The 24,334-nt window shown below is 44.2% G+C and overlaps 1 protein-coding gene across 1 annotated transcript in view; it reads right to left on the bottom strand.

Annotated features, from left to right (window-relative positions):
- LOC147663560 (serine/threonine-protein kinase Nek6-like) overlaps window positions 1-24,334 on the bottom strand; it is a gene marked incomplete at its 3' end in the record, with an annotated part of 502,329 nt that overhangs the window by 39,043 nt on the left and 438,952 nt on the right. The window contains exon 6 of the mRNA XM_086950359.1: window positions 17,848-17,958. Coding sequence (XP_086806485.1) covers window positions 17,848-17,958 — 111 coding nt within the window. The remainder of the gene's footprint in view (window positions 1-17,847; window positions 17,959-24,334) is intronic.

Genomic DNA, 24,334 nt, shown 5'->3' on the forward strand with positions numbered 1-24,334 from the left:
CATCCTCATGCCATGCATGCCTTACTATAGGCCCACACACACCTTGTGCATACTGATCACCTGCTCAGACTCCAAGTGAACACGAACACTATTCAGAATACTGTTGGATCAACCCGGGTCAGCGCAGATGAAAAAATACAAACCAAACAAATGAAAGGAATGAAGAATTAGGTAGACATATATTTCATACACTAATTTCCTACTGTGGCCTAATAGCTGGTGCATTAGGAAGAATCATCTTTAGGGAAGTGAACAACTATTTTATTGGATGTGAAATGAATTCTATATTCAGAATAATGTTACACAAAAGAGGTTGGAGCCGACTGGTTGATGATGCGCTCTGACACTTAACTTGCACCAATTTTGCTCTTACATAGGGAGAGACAGACTTTCTCCTTAGGCATTACTAATTTTAGAGAATTTAAAGCCGGCTTAATCAAGAGGCCTCGGATAGACCTGTAGACAGTGCCTAATCTGAGCAGGCAGTTGCCGGTGGGGGCCACCGGCACTCCTTTTTGGGGACTGGAACTTATTTTTCCTTGTCAAACATTCCCAGAGAGAGAGCAAGAGAGAAAAACACACAGGGGAAAGGAGGAAAAAATGTCTCAAAACCGTCACAAAAGAAGAAAGCAGGAATCACGAAGAGTTAGATAATGGGGGAGACGGTGTCTGGTAGTGGGTTAAAGAGGCATGAGGTGGATTGATGACTGCGCCGCCTTGGTATTCAGTGCACTGACTTTTAATAGCACCGCCGTGGGCTTCTCAGCAGAGCTTTGGCCACCAGCACATATTCATTTCCAAATTAAGTTGTGCTGTAGAGTAAAACAGCCACCAAAAAGCTTCCTCATCACTTTAATTAGTTTTGGTGTAACTGAAAAAAACTGTCTCAGCTGTTATTAAAAAAAAAAGCTACATTCAAACTTACTACCATGCTACATGAAAGTGAGAAATCCGGAATAACCTCTTAGTTGGTCATATTCATTCCGTTCAGGAACTGACTGATATCTCCACAGGAATGAGCGGTTTCTTCACAGTTGGGCACATCCCACGTCAGCATGCATCTTCAACCTTCTTGCTCAATGGGCTTACCCTTGCCGTAAGGTCTACAAAGTTCTACATTCAATTTTTCCCCCAAAGAATTTTGGAGTGAGAATGCACTTTTTGCACAAATTCTTCTCCACCACAAATATATTGCATAACTCTAGTTGTTCCACTGCCCTGTGATACACTCACCATTGCACTAGTGAAACACCTCTCTGTGACTGAACTTATCACATCAGTTGATGAGATTTATTTCTCCACCACATACCATCTCACAGGCTTCACAAACAGACATCACACACACACCATTGTGTACAATGTAAAACGTGAAGCCCACTCAACGCTACATCTCAGTCCATGCAACTCTTGCAAACATCCACTCGACTACAAATAAAGCACCTGCTAACAAAGAAACACACTTCGAAATTAAACACATGACTTTCCACCAAACTACTATAAGATCCAAGTCCTCTAGAGATTGTCTTGTGCAATTGATCCCTTCTGGGCCACAACGAACAACAATCTAACTGTTAAAAACAAATAAATAACTGAAAAAATATGGTTGGAAGCTTAGCGGGTTGCCAAATCATTTTTCAAAGTCTGCAAGGTTTATTAGAATTTTAGCATCATTTCTTTTTTAAGATCCCCCTTAATGGATTTCAAGCAGCTCCATGATCAAACAAGGAAAGAGTCTAATGGTCCTCGTCTTGTTTCATGTCTTCCATCCTCCCTTCATGTCCCAGGTGTCCTCTCTCCGCCAAGAGGTTTCCATCAGGAGTACACAGGTAATGAGTAATGAGAAAATCAAATAAATAATAAAAGGGAAAGGCTCTGGTTCTGGCTTGTTCTTCTTTTAAGTCTTGCTTCCTTTTAACTTTATAAGAATGATGTATTTCTCTCTTCTATTTCTCATTTTTTTTAAAGCGTCATTCACCTTTAAATTTATTTCTCTTTGTCGCACTAGCGAGAAAAAAAACATGTTTTCTCAATATATAGAATTACAGGTAGGTAGCAGTGAAATACGGGAATATTTTCACCGAGGGGTTCTGGGTGACAGTAAATAGACAACAAGAGTGAAGTTGAATTGTATATGATTCCTCAGAACGCCCAGGTGAAAAACATCCCCGTAATACCCGTTTTACCCATCTATAACCGTATGTTCTTTGTGGCCCTCAAAACCACCTGCCCCTGCTTTCTTGAGTTAAAGAAAAAGAAACGTGACCGTGCCAGGATTATATCTTTATTATATGGAGCTAGGTTTTTGTTTTCCAGATTTCTAGATCATGCGCTTTAATGCTAAGACCAAAAGAGATAGGCGCTATAAAGAAAGCAACCAAAAATGAGAATTGGTAGGGCCCTTGCAAAGAAACCGATTTTAAAAATGTATTTCTTAAAATGGACTACATTCTCTGTTTCCATTCATTCAAATGTTAATGGTTTTAAAGGTGGCTTCTCCGTATTACATTTAGTGAAAAATGATATAATGCAAGGAGTTCTTCCTTATTCTCTGTCACCATAAAACTCCAGAGGCGTGCAGAAGAGGAGGCTACAAGATCTGCCCTGCTCAGTTGCCCACTTGAGGAATATAATTTAGTCATGCGGGTGAACGTAATAAAATATACACAAAGCATCCCTGCTCCCCTAACAGAGAAGAAATGTGTTTTATTATCTTTGATTTATATTAGCTGCTCCACGTTTGCTTGTAGGCACACATAAAAAGCAAAAATGAAATAAAATGACAATTTAACCACTTTGGTGATAGGCAAAACTTCAGATCTTTGAGTAATGATGCTCTAGCTGTCTCCCTAAATATTGCAATTTTACTGATCTTAACTTGAGATTTATGCCTCATGAATAATTCATGTAGTAGAGCAGTGATTTTTGCAGAAACAAGGAGCACTGCAGAACCATTTATTTGACTTTAGTATTGCTGAATCATTTCTTTCAGTTAGTAAAAGGATTCTGTCTGTCCCTACGGTGAAAAACGAGAGCGAGTCCCACCGACACCGTCTAATCCCTCAGTTACGTCATCAACCACGGAAGTAACCTTTGTGGAGTTTGCAAGCACCACCAGAAACAGTGAACCCATTGTTGTGACACTGATGCATTGTCCTGCTGGCCTTTGCATTAATTATAAAGTACAATTAAAGTCACTGTGCCTATTAGTTGCTCTCCAACCGCGGCGTCACAGACACTCATAGGGTTAGCAATGCCCACATGTGTAACGGACAGTGGCGACTCCTCCAAGTATCGCCCCACTGCTTTTCAGCAGTGCAAAGAAGTAAAAATAAAATGATAACAACACTATGGGCCTTATTACGATGTCGGTTGGAAAGTATTCAGACCGACTCGGCGTCAGAATGGTTTCTGACCGAATTGGATTCGGAGAGTCCGACCTACCAATTACGATGTTTCCGAACAACGTTCGGTCGGACTCCCATTGATTTAAACGGGAGCCTGCGTTCCGACCGACAACACAGGCACCCTTTGAAAAATGGGGTGGTCGCAGAAAACCTTGCACCCCGTGGCGGGTACATCTTGGTGCCTGCCATACCGTGCTTGGTTGAAAAGAGGAGACCCATGGGTACCCCCGCGGCCCCAACCAGAGGCCTCTGGGTGAAGGGGTCTGCTACAGGCCCCCAAAGTCGGATTCCGACAGCCGATCTGTGTCGGACAAACTGATTCGGAAAGGCTGTCCGAATCCGACATCATAATGCATCAGTCGGAAACGCGGACAATAGACCTGTACGATTTGGCGCCGACCGACTCGGTTTATCCGAATGCTGATCAAAACAAAGTCAGAACGACCGAACAATTTCAGACTATCGTAATCGGTCGGTCGGATGTGTTTCCAAGTCGGTCAGAAACGCAGGGTTCTGAATTGGATTCAGACAAACCAAATGCTGCTCTGAGGCTTTCCGACTGACATCATAATCGGCCCCTTCTTTGTTACTTTATTTTTCCGTGCTGAAGCAGGTTTTGGAGTAGAGCGGGGCTTGGCTGTCTCAGCCAGCAGGGGGAGTAGGAAATATGTGCACTTAAGTGCGCATGACAGTTTGACCGGCTGTCTTGGGCTGACCGAACAGTCATGCGCACTTAGCAGGTTCTCCACTGGTCCTTAATGCACAGCCTGGGTGGAGAACATGTTCAGACTTTCACTGCTTATCTGAGCGCTGAACCACAACACTCAGACCAACCATGACACTGCTGTCATGGTGACAGCACCTTAGGGATTGGCTTAGGGGTGCCTGCATGCTTCCTGACTCCGGAAGAGAAGTGGACAAAGATGATGATGGAGAGCCGACAGCCTTACAAAGGTAAGTGTTCTTTTTTATTTTAACCATTAAATCAATGGGGTATCACCCGCAGAATCAAAGGACCTGGGTATGAAATAGTATAAAAAACGATGGTCCTTGACTTTAAATCAAAAAAAACTTATATGAATATCATTTCTGATTTGATAATGCGATTAAATCTGCATACATTGATTCAAGCAAGGTAAGGGAGATATATTCAAGTAGACAATAATTTTGTGCACATCAAATGCAAGTAAAAAACAGTACCCAAAAATGATACGTTTAGCCTGTAAGAAGAACGAAAGATTATAGCCACACTCTGGGTACTTGTATTATCAAAATTTACACATTTATTTACAATCTCATAAAACAATTATGATCATAAACGGCGCAAAAGACTATCAAAGTGTAGTCAGTGGAAAGGATAGGGGGGCTCAAGTGATTTGGAGAAGGAAAAAAGGGGAAGATAGCAATTATAATGTCCAATTGTAATATTTACATAAACCAGAGCGGAGAAACTTCCGCTATCATATGGGCCTGTCCACAACAATTGGGGAGGGGAAAGAAATTAAGACAGAATTGGTACAGGCACACAAGTTGAAAAGCGTCGACGTTTCGACCCTGGTGCTTCTGGGGTGTTTGGGACCTCGGCTGCGGGTCTTCTTCAGGACAAAGGGCAAGGGTTGGGATGGAAAAGTGGGGAACTTGGCCGTGATCCAACCAGTGGTCTGGATCGAACACCAATGAAGCTGGTCAGGTTGGACCTCCGTCCGAGCTTCCAGGGGGTAGGTCACCTAATATCTGGAAGGTGATCTGGTGTGAACTCAGTTGGATATTCTGCCTGATCCTTTAGACATGGCCACTAGTTGTGGATAGATAGAGCGTCCTACCGGTGCCCCCACGGGCACTCCGGTGGTAGTGTATGGTACCAACGTTGCCTCTATAATTTAATTCAGAGGTTGGACTTAGAGACTAGGTTCTCTCTTCAAATTCCGTTGGAGTGTCGGGTACTCACGTTACCTTTGCGGAAAATATTGAAGTGCTGAATAATGCGGGCAACTTCTACCGTCATGTAATCCAGGCGGAGAACAGCGTCCGAACTCGGCTGTTACTTCCGTGTTGGAGCTAGCATCAACACGGAAGTAACAGCCGAGTTCGGACGCTGATCCTTTAGACATGGCTAGTGGCCATGTCTAAAGGATCAGGCAGAATATCCAACTGAGTTCACACCAGATCACCTTCCAGATATTAGGTGACCTACCCCCTGGAAGCTCGGACTCAGGTCCAACCTGACCAGCTTCATTGGTGTTCGATCCAGACCACTGGTTGGATCACGGCCAAGTTCCCCACCCTTCCATCCCAACCCTTGCCCTTTGTCCTGAAGAAGACCCGCAGCCGAGGTCCCAAACACCCCAGAAGCACCAGGGTCGAAACGTCAACGTTTTTCAACTTGTGTGCCTGTACCAATTCTGTCTTAATTTCTTTCCCCTCCCCAATTGTTGTGGACAGGCCCATATGATAGCGGAAGTTTCTCCGCTCTGGTTTATGTAAATATTACAATTGGACATTATAATTGCTATCTTTCCCCTTTTTTCCTTCTCCAAATCACTTGAGCACCCCTATCCTTTCCACTGACTACACTTTGATAGTCTTTTGCGCCGTTTATGATCATAATTGTTTTATGAGATTGTAAATAAATGTGTAAATTTTGATAATACAAGTACCCAGAGTGTGGCTATAATCTTTTGTTCTTCTTACAGGCTAAACGTATCATTTTTGGGTACTGTTTTTTCCTTGCATTTGATGTGCACAAAATTATTGTCTACTTGAATATATCTCCCTTACCTTACTTGAATTAATGTATGCAGATTTAATCGCATTATCGAATCAGAAATGATATTCATATAAGTTTTGTTTGATTTAAAGTCAAGGACCATCAATTTTTATACCTTTTTTATTTTAACCCCCGTTCAGTACCAGCCACCACTGTAATGAACGGAATTTAAAATGTCACGTGTCTGGTAGACTGGAGTAGCTACAATGCAGAGCTTGAAATAAAGATTCTCATTAATTTCTAGGCACAGGTTGATTAACTGATCTGTGCAGAATCACAGAATATTGAGCAAAACTGGGATTCATACCCGTCCCCATGTTCTCGGGTAGGCAGCTCTAGCCCAGGCCTCCTCTCCTTGCCATCTGATGCAATATCAGATGATGTTAAATAATAAATAATGTACAATTACATCCAATACAATAAAGGACTGGACAATGTGAAGTAATATAATAATATTACATAGTACATGATGTAAAAAGCAATCTCAAAAGAATACACAATGTCAGGGGCTAAAATAAAGGAAGGCACTGCGTAAGCAAAATGAAAGAAAGCACGGTTAGCTGCAACATATTGTAATGCATGACTGAATAGATTATTAAATTGATGTACTAAATTATGCACTAAAATACATTTATAACAATGATACACTTGTAAAATAATGCACTATTTTGTGTAGTATAATAAAAATATGATGAAATGTGACATGACGCAATATAATATACAAATGTAATTTATTTCAATTAGTAGTAAGCATTGACAACGCCAATAAGTCTTGCCAATGCAAGAGCTATTGTCCTTGCCAATGTCTTTTTGCCATGTTGTACAGTGTCTGGCTGCTGTTTAGCATTGCCAAACCTAGTGGTATATCATAGATGAGAGTGTTGTAGAGTAGCATGGCATACAATAGAGTGGCGTAGACTGGAGTGGGTTATTGGAGAGTGGAGTGGCATAAGGTAGAGTGGCGTGGAGTGGCACAGAGTAGAGTGGAGTGGCCTAGAGTAAAGTGCTGTGGCATACAGTGGTGTGGTGTAAAGTGGCACAGAGTAGAGTGGCATTGAATAGAGTGGTGTAGAGTGGTCTAGGGTAGAGTGCCTTAGAATGGAGTACAGTGACGTAAAGTGGAGTGACGTAGAGTGCCATAGAGTGGCTTTGTGTGGAGTGAGATCACTTAAAGTAGAGTGGCGTGGCTTAGTATAGAGTGGAGCAGAGAGGAGTGGCATAGAGTGGAGTGGGGTGGAGTGAAGAGGCGTAAAGTGGAGTGACAGCTGCATAATGAGAATTATATCAGACCAAGGCCATTCCATCACTGACTGGACTCAAAGTCCTACATTTACATTATACAGACTTTCGCTACATGGCATTCTTCAATAAAACACTACTAGCACTCTTCAAAAACTTTACAAATAGACATGAGATTATTTACATTTCTAGGGAACCAAGCCACCTGGTATTCGCTTCACCCTCTACCCTACATAATGCACCCTGACACAATAAGGCATTGCACTACATCTAAATGTGAGCACAATTCTATAACACCAAACTATTTGTTTTTCAGGTGAATAGGAATATTTTAATTTCAACATTATAATGTTCTCCCCATTAAACAGTTTGTTCAAGAAGCTTTTGGGCAGCTTAGTACGTTTTTCTAAATGTCAAGTCTTGAGACTATGTAAAGGTCTGGCAGAGGCAGGCAGAAGAATTGTAAAAGGTTATTGTTTGATGCTGAATTCTGTATGAAGAATTTAACTTCTTTCTTTTCAGACACTGCACAGCGAGATGCAAGCACACACAACGGACCTCAATTAAATAGTCAAATGGGGGCAGGAATCATTAATTCTGATATTTCGTTACAAAGGGGTGGGCTGGTGCTATGTTTTATTTAAGGCTTCCGTGGAATTATGGTGAAATGACTGTCAGCAGGGCTGTGATTAACTGATGCTTGGCTCCACTGTTCGAAACTCTAGTTTATCACGGTTAGAAAGTATTTCTTGAGATCTGACCACTGCTAACTTGGGAGCTATGGACCAGCGCTTGCCGCAAGCCCCAACTGCAATGTGGAAACTTGCTTAATCTCAGATCCTCCAGAGAGATGGTCTAAGAATGCATCTCTCTAGGTACAAACAGGGCCGGACTGGGAACCACAACCGGCCCTGGCAAAGTGCTCGGCCGCCCCCCCCTCCCCACTCGGGGGGGTTGGAGGTGCCGCCGAGCTCTTTGCCGGGGCCGGTTTTCGGCCGATTTTGTTACAGGACCGATTTTATGCAGCAAAAACAGCCCTGTAACAAAATGGCTCCCAGGGGCCCAAAACCGGCCCCCACCCGTGCGGCGCCATAGGGGGATTGCCCGGTGCCCACTATGGCCAGTCCGGGCCTGGGTACAAGGGTCCAGATGCAAGGGTATTTTTTCAGGCATAATATTAATACATGCTGATAGTTTTTCATGACCACTTAGTACCAGATTTTATTGAACCGTACGGCTACCTATGTTATGACCTATCAACTGATAGAGCGGCCGCCAACTAAGGTGGCTACGTCTTCTGGTGGTAGGCAGTATAGCATGGAGCTCTTGGTCATCTTGATGGGCTCCCGCAAGGCGGAGGACACCTACAATCTCTTCTCCATAAAGGAAGCACGTATAAGTCCACTTGTATTGGGCGACCCAATCACACTAGTCAACAAATGAAAGATCCTGTTCTTAACCTAGGTAGCCGTACGGCTTGATAAAATCTGGCACCAAGTGGTCATGAAAAAATACCATCATGTATTAATATTATGCCTGAAAAGAAAACCTTTATCGGGACCCTTGTATCTGGAGAGCTGCATTCTTAGACTTTCTCTCTGAAGGATCTGAAGTTGACTAAATTTCCACATTGCATTTGGGGCTCGTGTGGCTGGGAGTGGCCGAGACATCCGTCAGGGATTGGCTGGCCTGCAGTGATCAACTTCGTTCACCCCGGTTTTTTATTTCATTTTACACCATGAGCGTTCTTGAAATGTTCCCTAATTTGTGAAACAATTTGTCCCTGTGTGCTGCTACCTTGCATTCAGATTAACCCCTTAAGTGCTGCGTCGGTGCGTTGGCCGACGGCAGCACTACCTCCCCAGTGCTGCGCACGACCGTTGGACGTCCATTCAGCACTGTTTCCAATGGACAGCGCAGCACTGGGGAGGGATGTTTACTAGCATCTATGAGGTTAATGACTTAATGTTTGTTGTATGGAAGTATATTCTTAAAAACAAAAACAAAAAAGATGTTTGGAACAAAAAATATTCGTAACGCGATGCAGTGAGGAACGATACAGTCAAGAATCAAGAATCCTTAAGACCGCATGTGCGGCCGTGAACCGCCCTCTAACTATACCCCTACATAGAAGATGGACATTGGCAGGCTATGTGCTGCCATTTTTGTTCATGATTCACCAGAGTTCCCTCCAGTTCATTACTGATATCTTGTATTAAGATATGTGAGCTAACAATGACAGATGAATACCCTGTTGCACCCCTTCTCCACAGTTAACATCTGACCGCCCCACAATCTATCTCCTCTATCTCCTTTATGTCTTAGAATGTCATGATCTTGTCTTCCACTTCTCACTTCAATGCATTTACCTAAGTAGTAATGTGTAGCACACATCTGTCAATCTTTGCATCCATTCAGGCACTCATCCGTCAATCAATAGTACGATTTAGCCATCTGCCTATTAATACTTGCCAGCAGTAGCCCAACCATCCTTCCGTCCAAAACATTTATCCATTCATCCGCCCCTACAGACATGCCATTTCTATTTTCAGATCAAATTCCTTCCTCTGACATGTTCCCTATGGTCTAAAAATCTGACAAAAGATGAAAAATGGAAAAAAAATGTGGCTTCATTTGAATGTAGTCAAGATTTAAATCCCATTGTTCACCTTCAAATACCATCTAACCAAGCATTAAAAGGATAACACCACTCTTTGACGACAGTTTGGGTCATCAGCTCAAAGCAAACAATGGTTTGACAACTAGCACCTATTGACTGCTCACTTAGATAGGCTCTGCCGTCAACAGTGCCACAGGCCTGCCACCCTTGGAATACCCTTCACTGTGATTGCATAGAAAGAAGTGGGTGGGGCCCTGTGGAGGAAGCAGTCCATGGAGAGTACGCATGGACTTCTCTACCTAAATAGCCACTCATACTGTTACACCTGGCATCCTTGGCATGGGATTCCCCATAACCTTATGTATTTACACCTCCTGTTTTTGCCGACCCTTAGGATTCTGTGCACTTTACCATTGCTAACCAGCGCTAAAGTGCATGTGCTCTTTCCCTAAAATATGGTAACATTGGCTCATACACAATTGGCATATTTAATTTACTTATTAGTCCCTAGTAAAGTGGAACTGCATGTGCTCAGGGCCTGTAAATTAAATTCTACTAGTGGGCCTCTAGCACTGGTTAAGCCACCCACTTAAGTAGCACCTTAAACATGACTTAGGCCTGCCACTGCAGAGCCGGTGTGAGCAGTTTAAACTGCCATTACAATCGGGCAAAGTAAACCTTTTGCCAGGCCCAAACCTTCCTTTTTAAAAAACATAAGTCACCCATAGAGAAGGCCCTAGGCAGCCCAAAGGATAGGGTGCAATGTATTTAAAAAGCAGGACATGTACTTTTAAGTTTTACTTGTACTGGTAGTGAGAAACCGTTTTTCACTACTGCAATACCTACCTCTCCCATCGGATAACATTGGACTTGCCTTATTACATTTTAAAAGGGTAATTTGCAAATGGGAAGAGATAATCAGTTCATGTTTAGTGTCTCCTGAATCACAATTTAAAATCTAACTTATGGTAAAGTCAGATTTTAAATTGCAATTCTAAAAATGACACTTTTAGAAAATTGCCTTAGCCATTCAATGCCTGCAGCCTAACTTTGGGTCACATGACTGGGTGTAACTGACAGTTAGGCCTTGTGTATGCCCTCCTAGACAGCCACACACAATGGAGAGCGTAGGTGTGACTGGATGGGCCATCACTGGCAGAATGGGTGGGAGGGGTTGGGCCTCCAGAACCACTTACACTTGATTAGGCTGTGTCTTGTCTTCACATAAATGGCTGCATACCTGCTGGAGTTAGTCTGGAACTAGGGCCAGGAAGGCAAGGCATCTGTGCATTCCAAAGGCATGCCTGTAGACGGTTCTCCCCACTTCAAAGGAACAGCTGTGTATAAATACTGAACTGCAGACACCCACTCTTCAGTTCAACTCTGGACCGATAGATACTTTTGCCATGAAGAAGGACTACTCTGCTGCTACAAGGACTGCCCCTCTGCTGGACTGCTGCTCTAAAGGAACTTCTGCCCTGCCATGCTGACCGGCTGCCCTCGTGCATTGGAAAGGAAAACTGGACCTGCAACTTCATCTTAAACGCAGGATCCCAGAGGAATACCAAGGGCTAATCTGCTAGCCTCCTGATCTGCACCAACCCCTGGACTCATCTGCAGCGAGTTCCTGACCCCCAAGTAGTGCCTCTCAGGTATTGGATACTTGATGTGGCTCTCGGGCGCTGAAATCAAGCCTTTGGTCTCTTTGCTATTGCGAACGGATCTGTTTGCACCGAGACTGCGTCGCTTGCACCAAAAATCAGAGCGAGCCACTGCCAGCCAATCTCTTCACACCACATCATCAACCGCCTGAGGGGGCCCACCAACGCAAAGCTCCAGCCTGCCCATCCATGATGCCAGGCCTACTCTTCACACCACGCTAACAGCCTCCCACGACACTCACCTTGCTCCTCATGGCCCTCTCCAATGTGAACAGGACTCTTAGCGCAAAACTTAAGAAGATAAAAATGTATGCAGGAGTAACCTGGGATTGTATCCGACGTGCGCTTTATTACAGTCAGCCTGAACTTTTAACTTTGACCCAGTCCAGTGTGACCAGATAGCCATGGTTGGCGCTTATTGCTTTTAGGCACTATTTTACACTTTGTTATGTTATGTTATGTTATTTATTTGTTAAAGCGCAACAGCTGCCCCAGCAACGGAGCGTCCCGGCGCTAACCTAACCAGTACCTGAGGAGAGGGAGGGAACCAACAGAAGAATTAGATGACAGAGAAGAGATGGGTTTTGAGTTCCTTTCGGAAGGCAGTCAGATTGGTTTGGGTACGGATGTGTAGAGGTAGGGAGTTCCATAGTTTTGCCCCTAAGACTTTGAAGGAACGTCCACCCGTTCTACAGAGCTTAGTTCGGGGGACCATTACGAGGTTGTCCCAGTGAGCGCAGGGTGCGCTGGGGAGTGTAGGGTACCAGAAGTGGGCGTAGGAGTTCAGGACAATCAGAGTTGAGAATTTTGAATGCCATGGTAAGAGTTTTGAAGTGAATGCGAGATTCAATTGGTAGCCAGTGCAAGTTGCGGATGGTGGTTCTGGCAGAGCACCTGCGTGGGAGGCCAACCACCGCTCTGGCGGCCGAGTTTTGGATACGTTGCAGCCTTGCTAGTTCTGCTTTGTTTGCCCCCAAGAGTAAGACATTGGCATAGTCCAGCCGGGCAAGGATCATAGATTGAATGATGAGCTGGCGGGTTCTGGAGTCAAAGAATCCGAGTATAGGGTTGAGGCTCCTCATTAGACCCACACACGTAGCTGCCACTTTCTTTGTGTGGGACTGAAAGTTAAGTGAGGGGTCGAGCCAGACACCTAGGTTCTTGACAACATTTTTTGGCACGGGAGTGGGGCCAAGCACAGAGGGCCACCAATGATCGCTCCAATGGCTGGGGTTTTTTCCCAGGAGAAGAACCTCCGTTTTCCCGGCATTTAGCTGCAAGCAGTTGAGCGTCATCCACTGTGCAACTGCCGCTAGGCCATCTCTGAATTTAGTTGCCGAAGACGATGGGCCTTCAGAGAGTGTGATGACCAGCTGTGTGTCGTCGGCGTACGACACCAGCGTGAGGTCCCACTCTTTTGCCACCACTGCGAGAGGCTGGACGTACAGATTAAAAAGGGATGGGCTAAGCGCCGACCCCTGGGGGACTCCCTGTCCGATGGAATGGGGTTGGGAGATATAGGGTGGGGCTGAAACTTGAAAGGACCTGTCCTTTAAGAAGGACCGGAACCATTCAAGGGCTAATTCGCCAATCCCTATGGCCTCAAGTCGTTTCAGCAAGATGTTGTGTGAGACCGTGTCGAAGGCCGCGCTGAGATCCAACAGGATCAGCGCGGCACTTTGACCGGCGTCCAGGATACCTCGAAGGTGCTCCGTAGTGGTCAGCAGAGCCGACTCAGTGCTGTGACCTGGTCTGAAACCGTTTTGGGAGGGGTCCAGGACATGGTTTTGCTGCATGTGATGGGATAGCACTTTGTTAACGTGAGCTTCAGCCAGTTTTGACGTCCAGGGGAGCAGTGAAATGGGCCGGAAATTTTCTGGCTTATTGGGATCCAGTGTGGGTTTTTTAATGATAGGGGAAACCCATGCAGATTTCCAACAGGTGGGGACCACAGCTGAGGAAAAGGAAAGGTTGATTAGGTTGGCAAGCGGGGGGGGAGGAAGAAATCAAGTGATTCCAGGAATTTAGACGGTTGCATGGGGTCTGCTGGGGAACCAGACTTAACCTGTCTACACAGTTTAGAAAGGTCGTTGAGGGATATGTCAGGTATTCTTAACAGTTTTGAGGTCTCTGCCGCCGAGTGGGGGATGTTAATGGACGTAGCATCGTCTTGAGGAAAGGACGTATAGATCTTCCTCACTTTTTCAATGAAAAACGTGGCAAGATCTTCGCATTGTTTCAAGGAGGTGATGCAAGAGCCTGAGTTGGGGATCTTATGGAGGCTTTGAACTAAGTTAAAGATGGTTTTGGTGGGGTTGGAGCTGCGTTCAATTTCCTTTGCATAAAAGGAGGCTCGAGTAGTGCGAATCGCCTTGTGGTACGTGCGAAGTTTTGACAGGTAAAGGGCTTTGTCGCTGTCTAAGTAGTTTTTCCTCCATTCGCGTTCGGCTTTTTTGCACTCTTTTCGCAATGTTTTGAGCGAGTCATTGTACCATGGGTTGGAGGGGGAACTGCGGGTTTTGGTCCATTTAGCCGGAATTAAGGCGTCAAGCCCTGTGACAATCCATTCGTGGAAGGCGGCGTATACTGTATTAATATCTCTATTCTCGTCAGGGAGGTGGAATTCTCCTAGGTCATTGATGAGGTCTTCGGAGGAGAGTTTGTGCCATGGTCGTTTGTGGCTGGGGTTGGCCACGGCTTTGGTGGGTGTTCCAACTTTATTCTTTGAAACTTCATAACTCCAGTTCTACTGATTGGATTTTTGTCGTCTTTGTCTTGTTTTATTTATGAAATTTAGCTCTATTTTTCTAACATCGAGTGAGATCTTTCTGTGTGGTGTTTTCACTGTTTTCTGTTTTTAGTGTTGTACAAATACTTAACACACTGCCTCTAAGTTAAGCCTGACTGCTCTGTGCTAAGCTACCAGGGGGGAGCACAAATTAATTTGGGGTTTGCTTGTGCCTTACCCTGACTAGAATTGTAGTTGCTGCTCGACCAGGGCTCACACCCCAATCAACCAGTAACCCCATTTCTGACACATACCTGTCCTACAGTAAGGACGAGCTCATCTAGAGACACCTCCATATTCTGGGAAGTTTATAAATGGTTTATTGCTGGGTAGAGCTTTCATAGGAGTTTGAAACCTCTTCGGTGTAAGGGTCGCCAGCTCGTCGTGAGATAGCAGCTCTTTACAGGGTGACCGTATGAGGAGATTTAAAACTGTGCATCATACACCTGCACAGTACGAGTTGAGGCCTGACGCCCACATCAAATGCCAACAACAACAACCTTCCATTTATCGCCCTCTTACGACGTGCTTCTTGCTATAAGAATGTACTCACTTGTTATGGCCTGCTTAGTAAAAAACAATTCTAGTTATGTCCACATTCAATGACTTCCAACAGTTTAAGGAATGTAAAGTAAGTCTCTAAGAATTGTATGTGATTGTGTTAGTGGCATAAAGGGATGATCTTCGGCTCCAAGCAGGACTCCGTTGTCTTCAAAGTTCTAAAAGCCATTCATGAGTGGCCCCAGGGATGTTCTCCTGCCTGTTGGAGTGACTCAAACAGTTCCACCTAGTCTATTTGCTCTTATCCACATTATTTTCTCTTCTGTCACTCGTAAACAAAATCTGTTGGTCAATGTAAAAGTTATTTCATACATTGGACCCACAATACAGAAGTCTTTTCCTCCTAATACGCACGTTAGACGTCTTAAGCAATTTGGCTTTGCTGGATTCTCCTCTACCACTCTCTTCGATTTCACAGAGCACATCTGTCACACATTAAAACATGTATTTTACTGTGTGTATACTGGAAATACAACTTGCTTACTCCTCTCTTTCCACTCTACGGAAGCTCTAGCCTATCTGTTAATCGGTGTGAATACAGGTCTGCTTGCCTCAAAGCGTAGAGGTCCAATGTCATGTATGGTTGATTAAGAGCTACTTTTGCAACATTAAAACTGTGTCAGATAAGATCCTTTTTAACTGAAGAGCCAACAGCCAATAATGCAAGGCCACAGAATTGATTAGTGTAATGCCTTGATAAGGGGTGCAACTCAAAAAAGCACCCATAAGCTGTAAGTTTTTGCAAAGCAATTCATCTGGACCTGTTACCAATACAATTTGCTAAGGTTGTATATTCCTTTGCTTCTAAACATCCCAAGGGCTGCAGAGTACAGCAAGTGACAATTTCAATATACCATCAAGCACGTATGTGCATATTAGCATTCCCAAATATCGTCATCAAGGACTACAAACATACTCGCCCTATAGATCACAGAGTTCAATTTATAGATTTCTCCCAAAATTAAGAAATTAAGAGCAGGTGCAATATCTTCCACATGGCAAGATTTGAAACTATCTCCCTAGGCAGTCAAGAAAATCCATAACCTACTCATCTTCACTGCATCACACGGCTATTTTGAGCTCATTCTATCACAACAATTGTGTCAGTCCTTGGCTCCACACCAGGAGTTTAAGCGCTACACAAAAAATGTTGTAACGTGCATGGGTTAGTCAGCAGCTCAAAGGGAAGTTCAATGCAAGAATTAGCAATTTACATTGAATTGTTAAAGGAAATCGACTTTATCCAAACTTGGTTCCAAAGGTTTTGCAAAATGCTTTGCCATCTCCTTCAGAAAAAAACAGGCCATTATCCCTTTGGATGCATTGGAAGTACTGAAATCATCTTAAAGAACCAATCCGCCATCTTGAATTAGCAGTTACAAGGACCACTACAGTGATTATCAAAAATAAAAAGCAAATCAGTTACTTATATTGTCTCTTATCTTAAAATTAAAACCAGATTACCTTTTGGTGTGGCAGAGGGAGACTTGAATCTTAACATATCAACCAAGTACTTATTTACAGCGGTTTTAAAGCGCTTGGGAAGATGGGAGGTTCAAAGGTGTTCATGTGCGCTCTTGGTCAGTATTTGTACAGGTCAATGAGGAGTACTTAGTGACATCTTCCTGGCACCCGTAGGCCACGGGCCACCAAGTACAGGTGATATTTCAATATCCCCCCAAATTTCCCACCTTCTCTCCGAAGCTAAGATGCAGGCGAAGAGAGTTCCACAGAGTCGACTCGAGGTGGAGGTAATTGCTAGTATATTGTCAACAGGCACAGCAAGCAGGTTAAGTAAGTGGTCAATATTTAACTTTTGGGCACCAAGACTTCTGGAAGATGTTGAGCTGGAGTCCTCCCATGCAGGACTCCTGGATTAATGCCGACAACTTTCAACGAGAGATGCTATCTGAGCGGTAACGTTGTATATGTGGTTGGTGGGGTGCTGCATGGCATTGAGGCTCTTGAGGACGGTTTCTTGAAGGAGGATGTAGCGGTGGCCATCACAAGACCAGTGTGACCACAGAAGGTTCTGTACGAGTTAGACTCCATTAAGGAGCCCTATGTTGTGGAAAACACTCTTGTTGATCTGACAGAGTTCCAGGATGAAAGTTAAGACAGAATCAAATGTGGCCTTTAGATCCTGTACTTTCTGCACGTGTAGGCGGTGGGGTGCGCAGATACACAATACAGATACAATTGAAAGAGAGGACTACAGGGATGATCAGACCCAAAAGCAGGATCTTATTCTTGTATAAATAAATAATAAATAAATTAAATAAATAAATAAATGGGCTTTTCTCCTAAGTGATCTTATGTTATGCATCCGCACCCACCATTCAGCCTAGATACATCACCACTGCGTCGTATTTCCAATGTAGCTTTTGAATGTACTGCTTAAGCATCCAAATGAGCTCTTTAAAGTGGAATTCTGACCCTTGAAATCAAATTATCTCAGAGTGGAAAGAGTTTGCCAAGTGATTAGAATAACAATTAATTTACCTTTGGGTGTGCTTGCACCCTACTAAGCCAAGAAGAATGTTCCTATTATATTGTTAATATCTTCTAACCTTTATATCCTGCCCTTCCGAGAATCTCTTACGCACACACAAGATTGTACTCTGGGAGAGATCTCATCAGCATCTTTGTCACACACTAAAATGATTATTAAAGTGCCCAATATGCACTCCAGTTTCTATTACTAAGCAGTGCTTTGTGTGACTCCTCAGCTAGGATTCTCGTGCCGCCTCCCTTGTTCTTGGCTAGAATGTACTCCGTTTTCAGCCTACCGCGTGAACGCTGCTTACCTTAATCATTTGCGAGAGATCGCCCGCGTCTGCCAGTTCCAGGACAATGTTCAACTCATTGTTTTCAATAAAAGAATCCAGATACTTAATTATATTGGGATGATTCAATTGCTGAATAGGAAAAAATAGAAACATATGAATAAGTACATTGCAGCATGCTATAGTAATAAATGTGTAATATTGATTGGTAAATTAATGTGCAATATTGACTTTCCAATGTATATATAATACACTTTTCCATAATATCAAAAAATAGGCTGCCTTCGAGTGAAAGGCATTGTGTTTTTGAGCCTAGTAAAAAGCACCGAATGAAAATACATACTCACCTTCAGCTTTGGACATATCAAAGGGTTAAAGATTAATCTGTTGTCCAGGAGGTTCTCAGTGATATGATTTTTTCACCCATAATTTACAAAAGTCAGCTTTTATTGTTGACTTTAACAATAAAAGAAGTTTCAAAAGCTAAAGGCTATTGTCTTAGAGCTGTACTTTCCTTATGTTTTGGGAAGTCTGACCCCCACTTTCACAAATTCTAGATGGAGTCAGTGGAACAGTGTTAGACCCGTCAGCCCTTTGGGTGGTCCCTCCTATTTATTTATTTACTTTTGTCCCCTTACTGACTTCCAATTCCTTTCATTTTTATGTCCACTTGACTTTTTGGTGTTGTACTAGGGGTTAGGTGCGTCCTTGACCCTCTAAATTCTTCTTAGGCCTAGAAGTCCCCCCTTTTCTCCTGAAAATTTAGTCCTACAAAATGGTGGCCGGTAACTGCCACAACTGATTACCTCAGGGACTGGCCCATAGACTCATATGGAGAATCTAGAACCTTCTGGCCTGTGCTGGACACTTGGGGCTAGGGGTATAAAAGGCCAATGGTAGGGCGGCCATTTTGTCATACAGAGAGAGTCATCTGGAGTACAGGCTGTGGCGCTAGGTGGGGTAGGACATTCAGAGGGTTGACTACTTCCTAAGGGTTGCCTCCTTACTGCTATCACCACCCCCCTTTTTCTGCAGACCTGACCCTGTTAAATTGCGTTCCTGTTGTCCCTGGACAGAAGGTCCTCCCGAGTCAAGAAAGATTGACCCCTAGCCTGGGGTGCATTGGAGAGACTTTAGGGGACTGAGCTGAGAGGTAGCTCTGCCCAGCTGTCCAGTGAGTGAACACCAACTTAGAACTTTTGAAAGCCCTGCCATAGAGAAAGCCCTGATAGAGAAAGGACAGAGAGAGCGGATTTGATTCCCCCCTCCTTTCTTTTTCATCCACATTCAGTCCACACTTTTCCCAACTGCCCCCCCCCCCTCACCTGTGCTTAATAGCGCTAACGTGTGATCGTTTTCCACGTGTGAGACCTAGTGGAAAGTAGCAGGGCCCCCGTGGAGTGTACTGCCTGTCCCTCAGCCCTGAGACTGGTTTCGTACTCTGGGATGGCGGTATTCACTGGATGTGAAGGAGGAGAAGTAATTAGTGGCATAGACACTCGGAAGCCGTTGGCCGCTCTGAGGAAAAGGCGGAGTGAGCGGCCGGGGGAATTATGCAGGCACGGTTCTGCGCAGGCCCTGTGTAGCGACAGCTAATCACTGGAAGGGGGCGGAGTGGCAACAGGAGACCTGCCGCGTACGAGCAGGACCGGAGAAGAGCCACTAATCTCCCGCGCCTGCTCACTAGAGCCGCTCACCAAGAAGACGACGGAGACGGCTCATCGAAGGGCAGTGAGAGAGTCAATACCACTGCTTCCCCTCTTCCCACGCGACCGCCCCTCGGTATCAGCCTTGTGGTCGATCGGCTTGACCTGCGAGGGAGGCGCCGTTGGGAGCAGAGAGGGGCTGATTAAAAACTCTGGCCACCCTCAGCTGACAGAGGCGGTGGAGTCGAATACTATTTACCTCAAGTAAGGAGGGAACTGGGGGCTGTTGAGGGTCCGGGGATTAACATCGAAAGGTCTTGGAAGGGAGACCCTCCCCTATTTGATTACTGAAAGCACTGAACTGGCCACCGGAACTTGTGCTAAAGGGAACAAGTAAAGTAAAGAAGGGTGACAAAGCGGAATGAGACAAGTGAACCCTTACAATGTTGATATTGTCTGAGATTGTTGCTTAACTTTTCTCTCTTAGGGGGGAAAAGGGGAAGAAGACGCTGGCATCCCTGTGTCAAACACCTGAATCAATCTAATTAAGTGGGTTGTAGTAGTTAATTCTCCATCTGGACCCATGAGAATATTCCCTTGTTCCTTTGTAGGTGACAGACTCTGCTTCTTAAGGTGCCAAGTCAATTTAACCAAGGAAATGCCTTTACTATGGAATTTATAATACTGTGTTGACCTCATTGAGTAAAAAGAAAACAATGTATTGTTGAATTAAGCAAGGGAGAAATATTGAATATGAGTAGTGACAAAATAGTCAGATGAAATAAGCGGAAGTATACAAAAACTTTTATAAAAGTGAACCGTATTTTTCTAAACTGGTGTAGTGTTATTTTTGAATGGATGGACGCTGAGTTACTGTAAGGGTGGGACGCAAGCTTAACACTTTTGCCTTTGGGTTAGACCTTCCCATTCTGTGCCAGGCTACCCTATATGGACTGGTGACCCCAGGTCCAACAAACAGGTTTTGAATCTTTTGAAAAAACAGTAGATTGAGTTTTCAACAAGAGTTTACCTGAATCAGTAGCTGCGAAGGTGGTGGGGTGAACTCTCCCTTCGGTTTGACCCATCAGAACTACCTTGGAAACCCTAATGTGTATGTAGTTGGGAGCAGTGCTTAATTTGAGCAGAAGGTTTCCGGTGCTCGACACCGGCACCTAATTGTCAACACTGGCACTTATGGTGGTGCTATTTCTTTACTTCGATCTGTAGAGCAACAGTTGGTTATTCTTTCAATACACGGTAAAAATTACTAACTCACGCCATTCTTATAGCTTTGGTGACCTGGAATAGTCTGAAGTTGTGGCATTGGCAATGGAGTCAGGAACAATGGGAGGTGCAAGCTGCAGTGGCCTCCTGATGAGAGCCCGGGCACTTATTATTTTACAAATTAAGCACTGGTTGGGAGGCAAGCATGGCAATCACTCATCAATAAAAGGGGGGTTGGAGGCAGCATCAGATAAAGCGAGTGATGGGAGAGGAAGTGGAAGGTGGTACCCTGGGAAGTGTAAGAGACTAGGGTATAGCGGAGGGGCGTAGAGTTTTGGGTCTTTTTAGTTCCATGCAATCGGCCATTTCGGTGTGGTAAGTGAGAAGCCACCTCTTCACTGCTCTGCTCAATTGCAACCACCAATGCTCAGTTGTAAGGCGAGGAGCATCAGAGACTTTAATCTCACTAAAAGCACTTTGACTGCATGACTTAATGTGTGCCCATCAAGTGCTGCACAAAAAAAGCATTTTAGGCCAGGAACTGCTAATTGTACAAACATCCTGTCAAAATATTAGATTTAAGCATTAGCAATCTGTGAAGCACAAATCACAACGTAACTGCATTTTAATGCCAATGACAATTTTTACTGTGGCCAAAATGAATCTCGTTGACCTCAGAAGGATGAAAGGCCGTGACCTTGTTAGAACGGAGTCAACTGTCTGAGCTACCTTACTGGCCTTTGGCCTCCTGTTTGCTGTGATGCAAGAAGTCCTTTTTCCGTAGATGACAACACTTGCATCGTTGAAGAGTAACAGGCCCATTTTTTAAACATTTTGCACACCAAAATGCGAATGAGGCGTGCAAAACTTTGTGCATGGAAAATCACAATCCTAATTTGAAAGAATGGGACATTTTCCATGAAAAAAAAGCATCTGTGAATGTGGTGATTCTTAATGCTATTTTAGTGGTAAAGGGCAAGTTTTGGGACTAGGATCTGCCTATCAAACTTGGTGGAAAGCGCGAAACCAATACGTTTTTGAGTATTCACTAACATTTTGCAAGTGTCTTTCCACCTTAGAAACACAAATGTATCTTTCTAAAGAACAAGATTGAGTTTGTTTTAAAATCGGGAACAGGGAGGAAACACCAAAGGTTAAGGTTTTGTTAACAGGGAAAATATTTTCACAGTGGATACAAATAAGATGAAATGTCTAAACACACATTTATGTAACATTTCTAAAAGCAGAGTTATACAGAAGTAATTTTGCATACGTGAGTGCTGTTGGAAATCTGGTAGGGTTTTAGTTTCTCACATTTCCTACTGAGGTTTGAAATTTGACTCAAAAGGGAGAATTATCCAACACAAGGAAATGTATGTCGTATTTAACTTGTCTTCTGTGAATCGAACACGAGATGAAAAGCTCAGTGAGCATCACTACATGCACTTAATGGCCGCAGACGAGCACCTTGAAAAACAATCAAAACCAGGTGAAGACCAGAGTTAGTGAGCTATTCTATCGTTTGCTAGTAAAAACCTATAGAGGGCCAATGGGTACACAAGAGAAGGCTGTATGTAGCCCTAGGTGGAAACCAGTAGTTAGCATAAAGTTACAAAAATGGCAGATGACAGCCTTATTACTTAGGGGATAAGGAGCGCTCCAGTGGCAAGAAGATCTCTTGGCTGGAGGCCTACCATCCAAGAGCCGCCCTCCACCCATGCATTCCGAGGGACACGCTAATGTGTGTGAAGCTGTAGGTCTCTTCGGAGCAGGAAAGGGGCATACAGCATAGGGACCCATTGAACCTGCCTTGCTCTGCCACTAGACCAGGCCAACGAGCTCAAGGGAACGCACAGATTCAGAGAAACCACACCAAAAGCAGAGAAAGAAAAGGGCTGTAGTTGAATATAAAGAGGGCTGATGCACCACGCTCAAGACAACCATCTGCGTGATCCTCGGCCAGCCAGACCCCCACAGTAAAGCTCAGCTTTTGACACTAGAGTGGAGGGGTGACCAAGAAAGGGCAAACCATCTCCAAAGAGCTCTTGACCTGCTCATAATTTAAATGAGCGGGATCCTTCAAAAAGATGGATGGATGCTAGTTCAGACCCACAGGAGCTGCTGTGCCTTTATTGATAGATACAAGCTCAGACCCAGAGGAGCTGATATGCCTTTATCGATGGATACAAGCTCAGACCCAGAGGAGCGGATATGCCTTTATCGATAGATACAAGCTCAGACCCAGAGGAGGTGATATGCCTTTATCGATAGATGCAAGCTCAGACCCAGAGGAGCTGATATGCCTTTATCGATGGATACAAGCTCAGACCCAGAGGAGCGGATATGCCTTTATCGATAGATACAAGCTCAGACCCAGAGGAGGTGATATGCCTTTATCGATAGATGCAAGCTCAGACCCAGAGGAGCTGATATGCCTTTATCGATGGATACAAGCTCAGACCCAGAGGAGGTGATATGCCTTTATCGATAGATGCAAGCTCAGACCCAGAGGAGCTGATATGCCTTTATCGATGGATACAAGCTCAGACCCAGAGGAGCGGATATGCCTTTATCGATAGATACAAGCTCAGACCCAGAGGAGCTGATATGCCTTTATCGATAGATGCTAGCTCAGACCCAGAGGAGCTGCTAAGCCTTTCTCGATAGATGCTAGCTCAGACCCAGAGGAGCTGCTATGCCTTTATCGACCGATGTAAGCTGAAGAATCATTTTGACTGAAAACATATCGCCACTGCAATGCACTCTCTTCCAAAATCCTGAATAACTTGGATCTCCACATTTTTATAGGAGTTGAAGAAATACTCCTATACCAAGGTGGAAAAGTAGATTGGATTTTGACAGCCTATTAGATGGTGAATGCTATCTGTTAGCACCTCAAGGACACCAATCCTATGAGGGTGGTGTTGGTGGAATAAGGAATCACAGAAAGGATAGGGGAATAACAGGAGAATAACAATAATATGCAGTCCAAGTTCTAACTCTGAAACCAGTAGCTCAGGTGAGGTCCTAATGCGAATGGCCTTTTGTGCATTCTTGTAGACACATATTCACGCCCCGGTTTTCAGGCTCCTCATGTGACATAAGTGGGCCTGATCATGCATTAAATATCCTCTGGTTGTCTATTAGGTAAATGTGATCAACTTGACCTAAGCTACAAGTGGGAAAGCCCTAATCGATGAATCTGTAGGAACAAGGCTGTCTTAACAGCTGTCATTTGGGAAAGAGCTGGGTATGATAGCCACCGTTCTTTCTGTCATGCATGCAAGTATGTATCTATGTGTTACTTGTATAGCGCGAACCCAGCAAAAAGGCAGTACAGCACTGTACAGGGTCTAAGACACAGACCCAATCAAATAATTTGAGACATAGCTGGTTTCTGGGAGCAGAACTTAACTTTGACTACACCATGATGTACTGTTCCTTAAGGGGTGCATCTTTGATTCTTAACTAAATTGGAGCAGGGCTGGGGTGGTCCAAATGGGTCCAAAGATGTTGTTCTAGAACCTAGGTGCAAAGATGGAGCCCAATCTGATGTTGTCCGGGCTGTGTGTGCTTTAAGTCGCCGAAGTTAGTGAGTTTGTTATCTAGATAGAAGGAGGTATTAGTCTCATGGCTTT

The sequence above is a fragment of the Lissotriton vulgaris genome, unplaced genomic scaffold (assembly GCF_964263255.1).
Source record: "Lissotriton vulgaris unplaced genomic scaffold, aLisVul1.2 SCAFFOLD_360, whole genome shotgun sequence".
Classification (NCBI taxonomy): Eukaryota; Metazoa; Chordata; class Amphibia; order Caudata; family Salamandridae; genus Lissotriton; species Lissotriton vulgaris.